This window comes from Podarcis cretensis, assembly GCF_951804945.1.
Source record: "Podarcis cretensis genome assembly, chromosome: 7".
NCBI classification, from domain to species: domain Eukaryota; kingdom Metazoa; phylum Chordata; class Lepidosauria; order Squamata; family Lacertidae; genus Podarcis; species Podarcis cretensis.
The window spans coordinates 76,797,585-76,815,169 of NC_137176.1; the positions used below are offsets into that span (position 1 = coordinate 76,797,585).

Consider the following 17,585-nt stretch of genomic DNA (forward strand, 5'->3'; position numbering starts at 1 on the left):
ATTCCTGGTGCTCTGTTGTGTTTCTTTATATTATGTTGGAAGCCACCTAGAGTGGCTGGGGCAACCCAGTCAGATGGGTGGGGTACAAGAAATAAATTACTACTACTACTACTAATACTACTACTACCATCCCCATATTGTTGATGTCTGGAGAGGCTTTATTGCAACCAAATCAGGACCAAAACCCAGAACATTTGTAGTCTGAAAAGTTACAGGACTTCAGCAGAACTTCAACTTACAGGATGTGCACTGATTGGAAGAGAAGTGGTATGACCACCCCAAAAAGGTGGGATCACATATGACGAACCTGACAGCACCATGAATGAGCAAGAAAAATGGCATCTGCAGGGTTCCTAGGAGTCTGCGTTTACATCCAGCTATCCAAACAGTTGCTGCAGGGACAACTTGAGAATGTGCAGGAAATAGTGAAATACAATCAAAGATGGAAGACAGCTCCATCATTTAATTGCATTCCACTCCTGTACTTTCCATTAGGAGTTATGGTTCTTAGACGAGGGTGGGGTTTTCTTCGCTAACTGCCTGGGTTACTAGCACTCAAGGTAAGGGGAAGAGCTGGGTGTTAACATGCTTTGGTATAAGATTATTAACAATGAAGCAAATTCTTCGGTGCTGGCCAAAGTAGTTACAAGAGGGCTTTAAATGTGGAAAAAATGACCAAATTTCTTCTTTACAGCAGTATTAAAGACACATCAGTGTGTCAAGTAAAACAAACAAGGATTAAACATACACTTGTCTATTAAATACAAAGTGAAAAGGGCCCGCCATTCGCGTTTCACAACCTAGAAAGCAAATTCTTGCCACAAGAATTTAGATTTTGACTTGTTTCCCTTCAAGTGGGTTCCTTTTCCCAGGTCCCCTAGTTTGCAAATCCATTCACATGATGCATTAGGCTTTCAAATGAACGTTTTCCCCATTAATATAAGTAATACCCTGTGAACATTATACCAAAGTACCCGGTATTTCCAGGAGCCGATGGATGGGATTTCATCTTCAGAGCATCAATAAAGCTGACAAGAATGAATTTAAGTTCTCTCGTGCTGCAAAGCGAACTAGGACTTCGCAGGGGTTGGGGGGTTGGTTTTTTTTAAGACTCTCCTGGGTTGGTGTGTCTGGGACTATCACACCAAGCCAATGGCATGGGCCAGGCCATCCAGTGGTCCTGCTACGCTGGAGGCCTTGTGTATTTTGGATACAGTGATCTCCCAGAAGCGAAGTCATTAGCAAAACAATACTGGCTTTGAACAAATGATTGCAGCATTTTGGGAAACTCTGCTGCCACCCAGGAGTTGCATGGCTGCATACAGACCAACTAGCTCCTGAAGCAAACAGGTGCAAGACACACACATGATCTGGCCTTCGCAATCTCCCATGGTCCGAGCCTACAGACCCAACCTTATAGATCAGGAAGTGGAAGGTGCTTCTTATATAACTGTAGCCTCATGGAACAGCACACGGTCTTTGGTGTGCAGGAGCTATTTGGTTCAAATGTCGATGTGGCCTCCTAGACTATTTTCAGAAACCCTGAAGACTACCGCCTCTTGTCTACGAAGCCTTGGTTTTCTATTATGAAAAGCTTTAATTCCTTGCCAAATATATATAAGAATTTCGCTCAAGGTTCCTGGACGTGATTTCTGTAGAATGGCGGCACTCAAGAGCGGGGCACCGCGCAGCGTAACAGGATATTTAATCAGATTCAACGGTTTAGATAAGCAAGACTGTAGAAACAGTCCACTCTGAACTTTGAAATACCACGGCCCGCTCTGACACTTTGCCAAGCGCCTGAGGTTTGCAAACAATTTGCATATACATTTACATAATGCGAACAATCTCTATAAAGTTAAAGGCTTGGGAGTTGCTGAGGGCGGGGGCGATGGGGACAAAAAGTTTCCATTCTGACAACTGGATTTAACACTCTCACAGCTTTATCTCTCTCAAACCACTCCCTGCCTCCCTTTATTCCGTGTGCTTGTCCCCTTTCAGAGTTAATTTGAATTAATCCCCTTTTGACATTTTTGGCTGAGAGCAAAAGCACCCTTAATTTCCCCAATGCAAAATAAATATATCCCCATCCAAAATAACCCGATAATGCATTAACACTGAAACACACCAAATAATTCTGCTTCTCACCAATTATCCCCCTCTCCTTTTGAATACACAGGCTTTGGGGAGAGAAAAATCACTGAATATAGCCTTTGCAATCTTGCTATTTTCTTCCCTTTTTTTGCCTTAACCACTTGGAAGAAAGGTGTTTGCTTAAGTGAGAATTCTCCAGTGTTAAAAGCCACTTATGACATTTAGTCTATTCACATTTTAAAAACATGGTCATGGCAACAGCTAGGAAACAGCCAAAGCTGTGAGTCACTGTATCTACCAGAAGCGCCTGTTGTGAGTCCCACATTTTGGACCATATTATCTGCCATCCCATGATTTTTGCAAACAGTAAATGTAGCTGGGCAGTGCCGCAGGGCAAGGCGACAAATTTAGCTTGGGGCTGTGTCATTAGCATTTTGTTCCAACACCATTTTCCTGACTGCTATTTGTCCCACGGAAGAAAACTTTCAGATAACGAACTGATATCTGTATATTTCTTTTCACAGGGGCAAAGAGAAACCTCCCCTCCTTCAATGCTGTGGTCCTAATCTGAACTGGGGCCTCACTCATGGCTGCAGACAGTGCTTTTTTCTTTAAAAAATCTTTAGGGGTACTCTCATTTTGACTCAAGAAAATCACCATGTTGTAGTTCAAATCAGGGAAAATAAATACAGTGAATGGACAAAAGTACAAAGATTCACAAAATGTTTAGGGGTATGTGTACCCCTGCGTACCCCCAGAAAAAAAAAGCACTGGCTGCAGGTACTATTTTTAAAATATTTTTTTAAAACCTCACAGGAGATCCAGTTCACAGATCTCTCCCAGCATTACATCCAAGTTGGCCCCTGAACTTTGGGTTTCGGTCGTTTTCAAGCAGTTTTCTTAACTTTTTTTTTTAATGCAAAATGAGAAATCCAGTTCAAAGTAGCCTTGGCTAACTCTGTTGAGAAAGGGTATTTCTTCTGTCCAGTCAACTTTGTCATTGTGCAGAGGAAGGATTCTTTTCCCTACTGCAATGGCAAGTTTAAGTGATCTGTTAGATCAAACACTCACATGCAAGTTACAGTACGTGGCATGTAAAAAATCCTGGAGATAGCTGCCCAACAGTCAATCAGAGCACATGCTAAAAAGTTTAAAATTGGTCATTTATTTATTTATTTATTTATTTATTTATTTATTTAAGAAGAGGGATAACTCTACTCAAAACACACGAGGGAGTCTAGTTCTTGGTTCATTTTGCAACGAGCAATGGAAACTGTCTTAAGCAAAAACGAGCTGAGATTCAGAGCATCTCCTCCCTTGGGCAAGAGACTGTTAAACACTTCATCTTCCTCCCTAGTTGTTGTGCTCTTGAAGTGCCTGAGCCATGAAGAGTTTGCCCAGGTTCTGCGCAGTGAACTCCTTGATGTTCTGGCTGTAAGTATTAATTTGACCTGCAAATGAACAAAAAGTGGGAAGTGGGAAGAGAAAGAGAGAGCGAGAGAAAGAAAGAAAGAAAATTAAAACTGTGAATTCCTGGCCCTAGAGAATGTCCTAATATTCCATCCCATCCCACAAACATTCTCTCGCACTTTATAGCATGACCAAGAAACAGAACTCGAGAAACACATTTGCAGACAGGAGCTAATATATGTCAAAGACCTGTCAAGTTGGATGGGAGGCAGAAGTTAAGAGACTGGGAGAGCCCCAATTTTTTCTCCATCCTCTTCCAAACATTTGGCCTCCCCATCTCCACAAACATTTCGCACACACCAAGAAACAGAATGCCAGCATATAGACGGGAGCACCACTGAGTTTTAGAGGGTGAAATAAAAAGGGGTTGCCATGAGGTAACCCAGAGATCAGCAACCTTTTTCAGCTGTGGGCTGGTCCACTGTCCCTCAGACCATGTGGTGGGCCGGACTATTTTTTTTTTTGGGGGGGGGGGGAGATGGATGAATGAATTTCTATGCCCACAAATACCCCAGAGATGCATTTTAAATAAAATGACACATTCTACTCATGTAAAAACATGCTGATACCCGGACTGTCCGCGGGCCAGATTGAGAAGGCGATTGGGCCGAATCCAGCCCCCGGGCCTTAGGTTGCCTACCCCTGAGGTAACCTGTCCCTTGGGCTGAAAAAGGGCCCCTGGTGTGGGTGGTTGTGTGACATGTGATGCTTTCTGCTGGCCTATGTGGCTCACATTTGTTTTGTTAATTGCTCAACATGAATTGGAGGTTTGCTGTTAAAAATGCAAGGTTGTGTTTGTTAGAATCCTATCGAGGCAGCAATACCGTATGTAACATGCTCCCAGGACTATGCAGGATTCCACATTATTTGATACGCTACAGGGATTTCTGGGAAGGCTATGAAGAGAAAAATTCAGACTGCTTCTCTTCGACTGTGGGCCTGGAAACTATGCTTGCCTCATCCACCTGACATTTTGTGGGTCATGTTTTTGTTAGTTCCCTCACATTATTAGTACCGTATTTTTCCTTCTATAACACGCAGATTTTTTCTCCTAAAAAGGAAGGGGAAATGTCTGTGCGTGTTATTGAGCGAATGTGTGGTCCCTGGAGCCAATTGGTATGAGGGGAGGCAAAAAAAAGCAGGCAAAAATCAAACCGCGCGTCTCCCAGAAGGGAAACTTGAAAAGAGGAAGCGGCTGCTTTCCGGCATTCTGCCTCAGGGTCTTACTGCCCACCCGCCTCTGTTTCCTTGCTGTGTTTGCTCAAACGGAACAAAGAGCAGGGAAAGCCCCTCCCCTCCAGGCAAGTGGAGGGGAAAGCAGAGTGTCTCCGTGCTGCTGAAAACATGCAGGAGGGAGAGGGAGAGAGAGAGAGCGCGAGCTGGCTGGCTTGGGTGGGTAGGTGAGGGAAAACTTTTGCCTTCCTTTCCTCCCTACCCCTCTCCTGCATTCTTAGCCAGCTGCTTCTCTGCACACCCCTCTCCTGCTCCTTGTCCCTTCTGTGTTTTTCCTTCCCTCCCCACTTAAAATGTGGTTAAAAAGCATGGATCCACATGGATCCTCAGGATCTTTGCATTGGGTCAGCCCAAATTCACCATCAGATCACATAGCATGTCCATGGCTACAGCCTGCCCCCCAAAAATCACGCACCCACTGTTGCCTGGGGCTGCAATGGTGCAAAAACGTGGTTAAAAAGCATGGATCCACATGGATCCTAAGGATCTTTGCATTGGGTCAGCCCAAATTCACCATCAGATCACATAGCATGTCCATGGCTACAGCCTGCCCCCCAAAAATCACGCACCCACTGTTGCCTGGGCTGCAATGGTGCAAAAACGTGGTTAAAAAGCATGGATCTACATGGATCCTCAGGATCTTTGCATTGGGTCAGCCCAAATTCACCATCAGATCACATAACATGTCCATGGCTACAGCCTGCCCCCCAAAAACCACACAACCACTGTTGCCTAGGGCTGCAATGGTGCAAAAACGTGGTTAAAAAGCATGGATCTACATGGATCCTCAGGATCTTTGCATTCAGTCACCCCAAATTCACCATCAGATCACATAGCATGTCCATGGTTACAGCCTGCCCCCCAAAAATCACGCACCCACTGTTGCCTGGGGCTGCAATGGTGCAAAAACGTGGTTACAAAACATGGATCCACATGGATCCTCGGGATCTTTGCATTGGGTCAGCCCAAATTCACCATCAGAGCACATAGCATGTCCATGGCTACAGCCTGCCCCCCCAAAATCACGCACCCACTGTTGCCTGGGGCTGCAATGGTGCAAAAACGTGGTTACAAAACATGGATCCACATGGATCCTCAGGATCTTTGCATTGGGTCAGCCCAAATTCACCATCAGAGCACATAGCATGTCCATGGCTACAGCCTGCCCCCCCAAAATCACACACCCACTGTTGCCTGGGGCTGCAATGGTGCAAAAACGTGGTTACAAAACATGGATCCACATGGATCCTCAGGATCTTTGCATTGGGTCAGCCCAAATTCACCATCAGAGCACATAGCATGTCCATGGCTACAGCCTGCCCCCCAAAAATCACGCACCCACTGTTGCCTGGGGCTGCAATGGTGCAAAAACGTGGTTACAAAGCATGGATCCACAGGGATCTTTGCATTGGGATCTCAGGATCTTTGCATTGGGTCAGCCCAAATTCACCATCAGATCACATGTCTGTGGCCACAGCATGAAGCACAAAAATGATACATCCACTGTTTCATTCAGAATGTTTTTTCCCTTGTTTTCCTCCTCTAAAAACGATGTGCGTGTTATGGTCAGGTGCGTGTTATAGAGCGAAAAATATGGTAATTTCTCGAGCCAGCAGTGCTGTACAAATCAAAAAAAGTGTCTCCACCACCCCATTTTTTTATTATTTTTGTACGCACTCTGCCTCTACAGTTCATTTCTCTAGCTAGTCAGGAAGAGCAAAAGAAAGAGAAAGAGAAAGAGAGAAAGACAAAGCCGGATTATCAAAATTAGAACTGCTTAGCAGACTAACACACTTCCAATTTAATGCTCTACTTTAAAAAGTTTCTAAATGCCTCAGAAGCAAAACCACCCAAGTCTCAGCTTTGATCCCCAACTTAATTCCATGTGCATTAAAATAGTGAACGTTTTCAGGTCTTTTCCTGACTCTGCTAAAAAGAAAAGCATTTTAGCTGAAGGCTGTTAGAGCGTCAATTGGCTGCTGCTTGCTTAACTCTAGAAGATGGTAGAGGTATAACCCACCAGAAAACAGACATAAACTGAAGTGTAATTCTTTAAAAGAGCTGGGGTGTGCTTTTTCTTTAACAAGCACTGGGTTGCTGGGAGAATTCATTACCAGAATTTAAACCATACCCATTTGCAAACAACAACAAAAAAGGGGGGAGGGTTGCATTGCATGGTTGCACTATAAAATTGTTCACTGTGTGCTATTTGTGGAAAAAAAGGGGAGCTCAGCATTTTTTGTGCGCATTTAATTTTACTCCAAATTTTCTTATCAATGTGCCATCATTAGCCCTTGCTCTTGAACCAACCTGGGATAGGGGATAGAACTGAAAACATAGCATCATAGAAATGTAGAATTGGAAGGAATTGCGAAAGTCCAACCCCTTGCAATGCAGAAAACATTTGCCCAATGTAGGACTCAAACCCACAACCCTGAGATTTAAGAGTCTCATGCTCTATTGACCAAACTACCAAGGTGGATAAAAATCTGGGTGCTTGGTGGGTAGCTTTCAATTAATAGAGAACGGTCCATGTTTCCTGCTTGGCAGGGGGTTGGACTCGATAGCCCTTGTGGTCTCTTCCAACTCTATGATTCTGCAGCACGAAAAATGGTTCTCTCGCCTTGCCTGTTCACCCCCTGTCCATTTCACAGTGTACCGTCCACCCTTCTGCCTTGAGCTGGGATTTGTCTGCCTCTTTTTTCCAAAGGCAAAATATCAAAGAGAGAAAAACCATGCACTACCTGTTGCATCTCACTTCGGCCACCTTGGATGAACAGGGAACAATGTGAAGGTGTATTTAATCCCAAACACTACATACTCAGCTAAACGAGGGAGGGCAGCCCAAGGAACTACTATTAAAACAACTTTGCATCCTTCTGGAAAGAAGGTCAAGCATGGGGGGAACTAGATCTGAAAATCTTGCTGGGATCACCAGCCTGATGTTAAAGCTCAGTTGTGTAGTTCCAGGACATGGTATGAAGGCACAGGATAAAGCCACCTTGGTAGATGGGGAGCATGATGCCTGGAGCTCCATGGAAGAAAGGTGGAGATATAATGAAATGGAAAGACACACACACACACAGGTTATTATGGTTCCCATTTGGATATAAAATCAGGACTCATTGCCCAATGCTGCATCTACTTTGCAACATTTTGTTGATTCTCATGAAGGCATTACTCAAAGAACTGTAGGGCCGTTGAAGAGTCACAAAGAAAGAAGGTGGCTGCAAGTGTTACCTGCAATCAACAGCGAGTCCATTCTGGGAGGTGGCTGTGGTGGCTTGAACAATTTGTTCATGTCCTCCTCCGGAAGGGGTGGCTCTCCCCTACTTTGACGCTGCAAGTTCTCTTGCTGACGCCTCTGCTGGTACTGGAAAAGGAAAAGAGGAAACATGGTGGTAGGACTCTTTCATCCAAAGGGGGAAACCCCTAGGATTTCTTTAAAGAATGCAGAGGAGCTGCCTTTCCATATATTGAGCTTACTTCACACAGCTTAAGCCAGCTTCAAAACGTTCCATTTTGCTGGCACAAAAATGCTGTTAATTGTTGTTGAATGAAGTGGTTCCCATCTTGTTCCCTCTCCCCAGGCTAAGAAACATGGCAGTTTCAACCCCTCTCTCACTGGGTGATCCATCTACCCCACCTAAATCAGCAATGTGGTCTACAAAAGAAACTGGATTGGGTTTGCAGGGTAGGGTGGGGTGGAGGGAGAGGCCATTGCCTAAATTTGCATCACTGGAGATGCTGCTGGACTGGGGGCCTAATCACCATTTGGCCTGGCCCCAGAAGCTTCTGAAGCAAAACAGGCTTCACTGTGTATGCTACAAAAAAGACTACAGTGGTACCTTGGTTTATGAACAACTTGGATGAAGAACGCTGCAAACCCGGAAGTAGGTGTTTTGGTTTGTGAACTCTGCCTTGGAAGCGGAACATGTTCCGCTTCCTGTTGAGTGTGTTCCATTTGTAAATTGAGTCCCCCGCTGCTATGGGAAAGCACACCTTGGTTTAAGAACGCTTTGGTTTAAGAACTGACTTCTGGACCGGATTAAGTTCATAAACCAAGGTACCACTGTACTGAGACCCAGAAGCCACCCAAACTTGTGCCCAACTCTCTGGATTCAGAGAAGTTCAAAAGCAGAACGCAGAATGGGTCCAAGAAGTAGACATTTATGCAAAAATCTTAAGTCCAACCATTTTTTTCTGAACTGGGTTTTCTACTGCCAATTTTGCAAGTCGGTAACTTTTACCATGGGATCAAGAGGCGGAACATTACGATTAGCAGAGGAGGGGGTGGATATTGGGTGGGAATAGAGCCAAGAAGTCACACGTAAAACTCTGCAAAATCCTTTGCATCTCAGCGCATGTAACAACTCAATAAGGTTGGAGGAAGCAGAGGAAAGTGGTACAGTTTGCCGTCTGTTTGAGAAAGACTGAACAACTGTTCTGGCTTTAGTTATGTAAAGCATGAATCTAGTAGCACTTCCAGAACAGCATTTTCAATACACCTTAACCTACTTATTTAGATGCAAAAATGGAGCAACTGGCAGCAAGGGAGACAAGGCAGTTAGCAAAACATTTATTCTCAATCGTCTCTAATCTTTAAAGGAACAATGGTGTATTATTATGAGTTACCTAGGAGAGCAAAAGGTACAAAAACCTCTGGTTTGTGAAGCATTCATAATTTGCTGCTCAAATGGCATTTGTATTTATTTATATTTTAAAGCTGGGTTTCTTAAAGCTTCTGACTATTGAGCAAAGAAATGTGTGGTGACATTTTATTGCTTGATAGCAGAACCAAAATACCTCCAGATTTAGAAAATGTTAGCAAATAAGAGCTTAAAGATCTGTATCTCAGACAGCACGAAACCAGAAAGAAATCGGGGAGAGGAGAGGAGAGGAGAGGAGAGGAGAGGAAGAAGAAGATGGATATCAGATATATTTATTTTTTTATACTTTGCACTGAGTAGGTGCATTATGTAACAAAATTGCTTGCTCTTGCACAGAACTGTTCTATATCTCAGTAATGAACAGACTTGAGCATGGTGCAATGAGCCACATTTACAGCAATTACTGTATAGGTTAAGCAAGAACTGGTGGGGTAACAGTCCTGGATTTCTACCACCACCCCTCCTTCAAATCACTTTTTCCATCTCCAAAATCTTCTCATAAATTTGCCCCTGCAGATTTATGTTGGCAAGCGAATGAGCTGGAAGGAGCCATAGCTCAGCCCATGCTCTGCATGTAATGAGCGTCTAGGATACAGAGATTAGATTTCCGAACAGGCTTGTGTATTTAGGAGATGCAATTCAAAGATCCTTCAATTTGCATCTATTACAGAAGCCACACAATGTGTCGTTTCACCCCCAAACAGATGTGATTCAGCCCCCCCTCCCCAAAACCAACCTGGTGTTTCTGCTGCTGCTGCTTGCTGGTGTTCCTTAGATAGGTGTTGTATTTGACAATATCCTGGCTCATCTCATCCACTCTGTCCATCAACAGCTGCAGGCTCTTTCCAAGGTGATTACTGAAATGCACAAAGAGAGATGGCGTGGTAAAGGTTTGCAGCAGTGGACACAGTATTTTGCTTCTGAAGTAATATTAACTAATGCTACTCTGTGAACTCACAGCAAGTTTAAGCCCACTTAAAGATCATTTAGGAGAACAGATCTGCTCTAAATTTAGCTCATGCTCTAAATAAGAAATAGTTGAGTACGACCAACTGGGCTTGATGCATTTCTCTCAATGCACCCTGAGCACCATCAAATTAACACCGTGCACCACCTCTGTCAAGCCCAGAGGTCATCAGAAACCCTAAGTCAGTGTTGGCCAGACTTGGGTCTCCAGCTGCTTTGGGACTACAATTCCCATCATCCCTGACCACTGGTCCTGTTAGCTAGAGGTGATGGGAGTTGTAGTCCAAAAACAGCTGGAGGCCCAAGTTTGGCCAACACTGCCCTAAGTGGTCAGTGGTTACTTCAAGGCCACAGCTAAATGGCATCCTCTGGTAGGATGGAGAGATCCCATCTGAAATCTTGGAGAGCTGCTACCAGTCAGGGTAGACAGCATAGACCATATTGAGCTAAGGGGGCCAATGATCTGGTTCGGTATAAGACAACTTCCTATGTTCCTGGCTTTGTTACACAGCTCACCAATATCCTATCTCTCCTATGTCCGCTCTCCAATTACACTCTTATTATGCTCAAATACATTATTTCATGTAGCCCAAGGCAGGATCAAGTTCCCACGTTGGAATTTAGTCTGACTTACACTTACAGACACACACACACACACAGAGAGAAAACAAAGAAAGTGACACCGCCAGATTCTTGCTCCTAGATTGGCTGAACTCACAACCTGCCCCCAATCACAGCAGCCTTATATCAACTGTCCCATGCTGAGAAAGTATGGTTTTTTTGTTGCTGCTGTACCATATTTTAAATGCTTGGTTTCCTAACTGTTCTCTTCCCCCTCCCACTGCACACGGGTTTATTTATTTCATGCTTTTTATTCTTTAACTGTAAGGGATTTAATTAAATCATATTTCATGAATACTGTGATCCAATAAGGGGGCTCCAGCCACTTAGTAAAAGGAGAGTGAAAAGCTAAAATTAAACTAAATTAACTGGGATTCAAAACAGAACCAGGTATGCCTCGAGAAGGAAGCTAAGGCTGCTCCGCATTGTCTCCTATTCACAGGATATTTCCCTTTAAAAACCAATTTCCTGCTCAACCACCTGAGAATCTGTGACATTGCTTGCTTAAGCCAACAACTGATTTTCTAGTAACAGTTCATCTCCCTAAGAGAGGGCCTCAAACAAACAGCAAAACATTCCCAGGACTCAATAATATGTAGCAGTATTCCACATTTAGTGTTCTTTTCTTATTGTACCTCTTTCCCCATCCCAAATTGCCTTTTTAAAAAAAGAAAAGAAGGTAGGCTTGTGGGCAGGGTTATAACCTGATTCAACTAAGGCACAATGATAACAAGTGTCTGTCCACAAGTAGAATAGACTTCCATTTGAAACACAACACAACTTATCCTTCCTCTCGCACCTGCCATGTCCCCCCATTCTGCTCCAGAGTAGATGGGGGCGGGCAAGAGGAAGAGGACATCTTGGTACTTAAGCATTACAGTGGTACCTCAGGTTACATACACTTCATGTTACATACGCTTCAGGTTACAGACTCCGCTAACCTAGAAATAGTGCTTCAGGTTAAGAACTTTGCTTCAGGATAAGAACAGAAATTGTGCTCCGGCGACACGGCAGCAGGAGGAGGCCCCATTAGCTAAAGTGGTGCTTCAGGTTAAGAACGGACTTCCAGAATGAATTAAGTACTTAACCCGAGGTACCACTGTATTGGGTGTGCATGTATGTCAAGCTAAGCCTTGTGCACACCACCCAGTTTTGAAAAGGCCTCACTGTAAAATATTCCTGAATCCCACTCCTAATAAAAACCATGGGGGCTCACTGAAAGGTCGTCCTGAATTAGGAAGTTGTTTCTAGCATAAAGGGAAACTTTCTTCTTCTCCTCTGAAGGAAGGGGTTGCACAACTAAACCCTGGCTATGCATCAATATAGTGCATGCTGCTAACTCAACTAGTGGGGCATGAAAAACTAAGGAGCAGCTCCCCACAGATGCCAGGGATAAATAAAAGCATTTTGGTCAGCCTGTGTTACTGGAGTGGGTGGGGTAGAGACACTGAAATAATTAATATCCGCTTGAAGGGGGAGATATATTGAGAAGGAAAGAGATACATGGGGGAAACTTTTTTTGGAAGAGAGTGCTTAGGGACAGGGGTGGGTAGCTTTGCTATGAACCCTGTGCCACAAAACTACAAACAAGGCTATTCTGCACCAGGAAATACGAAGTGTGATGCCTATCAAACTATTAAATAATATTCAGTATGTAAGCTGTCAGGGTGTGTGTGTTGGGATGGGGAGTTTGGTTTCTCATTTGCTTTCTCAAATTGCAACTGGACGGTCTTTGTTTTGCACTTTTCTTCCAAAACAATAAATACACAGTCGTACTTTAGAAGCCAAACCACCTTGGCACTCATACGTTTTGGCTCCCGAATGCCATAAACCTGGAAGTGATTGTTCCGGTTTGCAAACGTTCTTTGGAACCTGAACGTACGGTGCAGCTTCCGAATGTTTTGGAAGTCGAATGGACTTCCAGAACGGATTCCAAGGTATGACTGTATACAAAAAATAAATAAATAAATAAATAAATGGGTTAGGCTTTCCTTTCCCACCTTTCCCCAACCTCTCCTTCCCACACCTCCCGGTTAAGTGACAAGGCACATGGATCCTGAAGTATACAAGATGCTGTTCAAAAAGAGCAAAGAGGCTTGGAAATGGCTCACTGCCTTTTCCTTTCAAAGGAGCACTTACTTGCTTGCGAGACTGAGCAGCTCGTATCTATCTGCCACTCCCGACTTCTTTTCCAGCTCCCAAAGAAGAACATTGATGAGGTAGGAATTCTTGATAATGATCGGCACCTCTTCAAACATGTTTTCAAAGGCGATGTTTGCTTTTTTCAACCTGCAGAGAGAGAGGTCCCCATAACAAACTTGGCGTGCTTGTGCATTTTTGATGGGTTCACCTGGATCGAGGAAAAATACTCCGCAGGTGACTAGGGAGAGTCCCAGTTTTTTTCTTTTTTACCCTTCCAATTCAGCAAACAGTCAAACTTTTATAGCAAACTTGGGAAAGCGTGTGGAAAACCCTTTTTAAAAAATTATTCTGGGAGCTTGTGAAATACTTGCGGGAAACAGAGAGAAGCAAATTGGCTTGGATTCTAAATACTGTACAGTACAGCAGTAGCTTTCAAAGCAAGAGTACCTTTTAAGCTCACTAGAGGTCCCTTAATGAGGAAATCAGTAACGGTGGAATAAATGGCTCTGTCCCAATACTGATCATTTCCAACTGTATGCAGTTGCCGGAGTGTATTGGGGCTGTTCTAGGGCCATAGTCTTTAGCAGGTCTGGGCAGTATTCTGTACAAACTAAAGAGGATATGCCCCCAAATCATCTGCAACAGGACCTTCTCAGTGGTGGCACCGCAGCTTTGGAACACTTTCCCAGAGAGGTTTGCCTGGTATCAAGTTTGTTGCCTTTTATGGTTCAAGAAGAAAACACTACCTTCTCCGGGCTATTTAGACCTTCAATTTGAATTCAGATTTTATCTGGGCAGGTCTGCTCTTGCTTTTGTTCATTTTCACTTATTGTCTTTGTTAAGTTGCACAACAACCTGATGTTGAAGTTTTATATGCTCAAAGTCAATGCGCTATAATAAGATCCAGTAAAATCTGGGTAAAGGTGCTGGATTGGAAAGTTTCTAGCAGGTGCCTAAAAAATCATATAGCAAGGGTGCCTGTCTAATATCAATAGGTGGAGAGTTCTAAAGCACAGATTCTGCCACACCAAAAGACCAACAGCTCGTGGTTAGTGAATGAACATTATGTGGCACTTGTAAAAGATCAAAGTGATCGAGCAGGACTCACACGGGAAAAGCGATCCTCCAGGTAAAACGATCCAAATCTGGCTTTACGTGGCAATTTATGAACTTGGTCTGGTAGCAAATTAACATCCAGTGCACATCTCGGAGCATGGGGTGTGAGGTACTGCCAGGATCTAACCCTGTCAGTAATTGAGCTGCAGCTTTCTGCAGTAGCCGCAGTTTCTGGACCAACCACAAAGGGACCCCCACCTAGAGTGCAATGCATTGACAATATTGACTACTGTAGTCAAGGTATTATGGCCAAGGAACAGGTGGTGGAAGGAGTGTCAGCTTGTCCCTGCGACCGTGGGTGCCCGGGTCCATGGGTGCCATGCAGCGTGCATGGCTCTGGCACTGAAATTTGTGGATGCCCAACCCCTTCATGGGGAATTTTGTGTGTGCTTGTGTACCCAGGGCCCCAGGGAGTTGGCACCTATGGGTGGTGGAATCTACTTGGAAGTCTACCCAATTACAAATCAGAGAGGCACCATCTCTGTTGTCTTTTTGCAGCCTATTGAACACCTTTCTTTTTCCATAAGACCTTCAAAGTGGAGATTTTTATCCTAGCATGTACCTGTGTATTTGTTTTTATATATGAACTGGTTTTACATACGTTCTTATTGTTAAATCGCTCAGGATGCTTCACAGGAAATGGCTCACAACTGGAATGAACTAAAATAAGATTAGCCAATATCTGAAAATGTTTTCTAGGAGGGTGGTGGTTTCTTTTGCAAAATTTTAAGGTAAAGAGTAAAATGATTATTTCCCCCCATTCTTTGCCATTTTGCTTATATTATCTTCCCAACTTTTCTATTTATTTTTTAACTCAAATAATTCTTGAGACTAGGAAAGAAAAGGACAATCTGTTGGGTTTGGAGGTGGGCAGAGTGCTGTGTAAATATTTGTTTCACAAATTGGAGAATGAAGTGTTGGTTCCATCCTTTTAGAGACTGCAAAAACCATCAGTGTGTATTTGAAGATGGAAAAAAAATGTGGCAGAATAGTAATTGGGTTTCCTTTTGAGAGAAAGAAAGATCCCTTTTGAACAACTTAAAAACAACGAAGAAAATGCAGCTTTCTTCTTAATCTAACACATAATAGAAAGCAATATCACAAGAAGAACATGTTCTGTAATGCCCATTAAAACACCATCCCTCAACGAGAAAATGTTTTGGAAAGCATATTTACAAATATATATGAATAGTTTATTTTTCAACGTTTTTCTTTAAAGTGAGGAAATCTGTTTCAAGTTCTTAAAATGGGTTGACATGCAGCATAGAGGACAGCTGTTTGGGCAGGGGGTTGTGAGCGAGAATGCTGAGATAGAATCTCTCTCCTGAGAAAGGCAATCTTTTACTCTTTCTGTCCAATATATTCTTACATTTATTTTATATTATTTTTATTTATTTATTGCATTTACATCCCACCTTCCCCCAAGGAGGTCATGTCCATTGTTCTCCCCATCTCCATTTTTAACCTCACAACAACCCTGCCTAATAGGCCTGGGTGTGAAAGAGTGACTAGCCTAAGGTCACCCAGTGAGCCTCATAGCTGAGTGAGGATTTGACGTCTGGTCCTGATCCAACACTCTAACCACTGCACCACAGCGGCTCTCAATAGCTTTCGAGTGGTTGAGATCTGGCAGAATGTCCCAACTTAAACCTTCTCCCACTCCATCTTGAGGCTCAAGATCCTCCAGATGGGAGCCGGAACCCAACATCTGAAAGTCACTGATTCTGCACCCATGTTATAGACCCCAACATCGGGCCCCTTTTTCTACTTGAATAACAAAAGGCAACCATCAAAAACACAATGCCCTTGGCTTTCTGCAGAGATGGCTGAAGGACTACAAGGAGGGACGATTCTTTGGGGTTTAAGCCATTCAGAAAAAGCTCCGCGTCCACTTCTGGCACAGGGCTAGTATTCAATTCAGATTTATTAATAATCCAAAAGCATTTAATAATCACTCTCTCACACATGCCACACGTACAGAAAATACAACAGAAGAACCCATTTCTAATCAAACAGATTTACTGAACTGGGGCTCTAAAATGAGCCTGATTCCCTAGTCCTAATTGTCATTAAGTTCCTAATCACACCGCTAAAATGCTTTGTGTTTAGTAGGGCAAATGAGGCTCCACATCTGGAAATCGCTGGTAAATTGTTGCTATTTAAAAGATACATGATGTGGGCTATTTGCAGTCATGGAACCATTCTGGTCCAAAATGGAAAACAGCCATATCATCCTAATGACTAGATAAAGAAGATATCAGTATATGAAATAATGGGAGCATATACTCAGTATTTCCAGAACTGGAGATACAGAGAGAACGCTCAAGACTAATTGCCTGGAGAAGGACCTACGTAGACCAGTTCACGATCTTATAAGTTGGAACAGTTACAAGAGAAGACACTGCTGCCACAAAGATTTCATAACTCAGCTCTCAGGCTCAGAACCCTGAGCATCTAATTTCCTCTCTTCCCTGCTCAATTTGTTTGCCTTTAACACTCATCTTCTGTTTGGGATGACAGAGTGCAGCACATCTTTCTGCGGCGAAGTAAATGCTGCATTCTTTAACCCTATTCACCTGCGGAGGCCTCGACTATTTGCAGCTACTGAGAGAGTACATGCATCATCCGAGGCTGCTACAGGGCTTTGCTGTGAGGGATTTCATCTCTTCGCTCCCTTTTTCTGCCACCCACATTCCAAAACATCCCCTCACACTTACGCTTCTGGAGAGAAATCTTTCTCTTTGCAAACCTCCATCAATTTAGGTGTCAGCCTGTACGCTTTTAAGGAAAGGTATCCGTGGGCAGTTTTTATAGGATCTAAGAAAGAACAAGAGGAAAGCACAAAAGATACCGAATATTCATCAACAGCACTTTTATCTGAGCACTTTCCCCTGGGCAGGTTTCATTTCATTTTTAGACATGTTTCTAAAGTTTTGCTAAAGAGGATTTTTTTTTTTAAAGTCAACTTTGAGGAACGTTGTAATGCAAACTGCATACAAACACACCATGCAAAGTCTTTTCCAAAGACTCAAAGCAGCAGACCAATCAATAAAAACATTTAACAGTGGAAACAGATCCCTCCAAATGAACAGTTGCAAAATCCGCAACCCTTTAACAAGGTATTCAGCAAAATAAAATGAAATAAAAATCCAGATTAAGAGGATGATGAAAAAAGAAGATTTCCTGTACGCTTCCTTCGGGAAGAATCTTAATAGTGGAGTTGGTGCACAATTGGGGTGGGGGGTGGAGAATCAGCTCTAAGCCTTAACCTCT

The 17,585-nt window shown here is 43.4% G+C and overlaps 1 protein-coding gene and 1 long non-coding RNA gene across 2 annotated transcripts in view; one reads left to right on the top strand and one right to left on the bottom strand.

Annotated features, from left to right (window-relative positions):
* Positions 1–17,585, top strand: part of LOC307220591 — a 360,378-nt gene that overhangs the window by 229,367 nt on the left and 113,426 nt on the right. The window lies entirely within an intron of this gene.
* The window catches only part of EIF3H (eukaryotic translation initiation factor 3 subunit H), a 74,734-nt gene continuing 60,392 nt past the window's right edge, over positions 3,244–17,585 (bottom strand). Inside the window, exons 4-8 of the mRNA XM_079984429.1 lie at positions 17,030–17,129; positions 13,194–13,343; positions 10,204–10,324; positions 8,038–8,170; positions 3,244–3,545 (exon numbers count right to left, since the gene is read on the bottom strand). Of these exons, the coding sequence (XP_079840555.1) occupies positions 3,448–3,545; positions 8,038–8,170; positions 10,204–10,324; positions 13,194–13,343; positions 17,030–17,129 (602 nt within the window). The 3' untranslated portion in view covers positions 3,244–3,447. The remainder of the gene's footprint in view (positions 3,546–8,037; positions 8,171–10,203; positions 10,325–13,193; positions 13,344–17,029; positions 17,130–17,585) is intronic.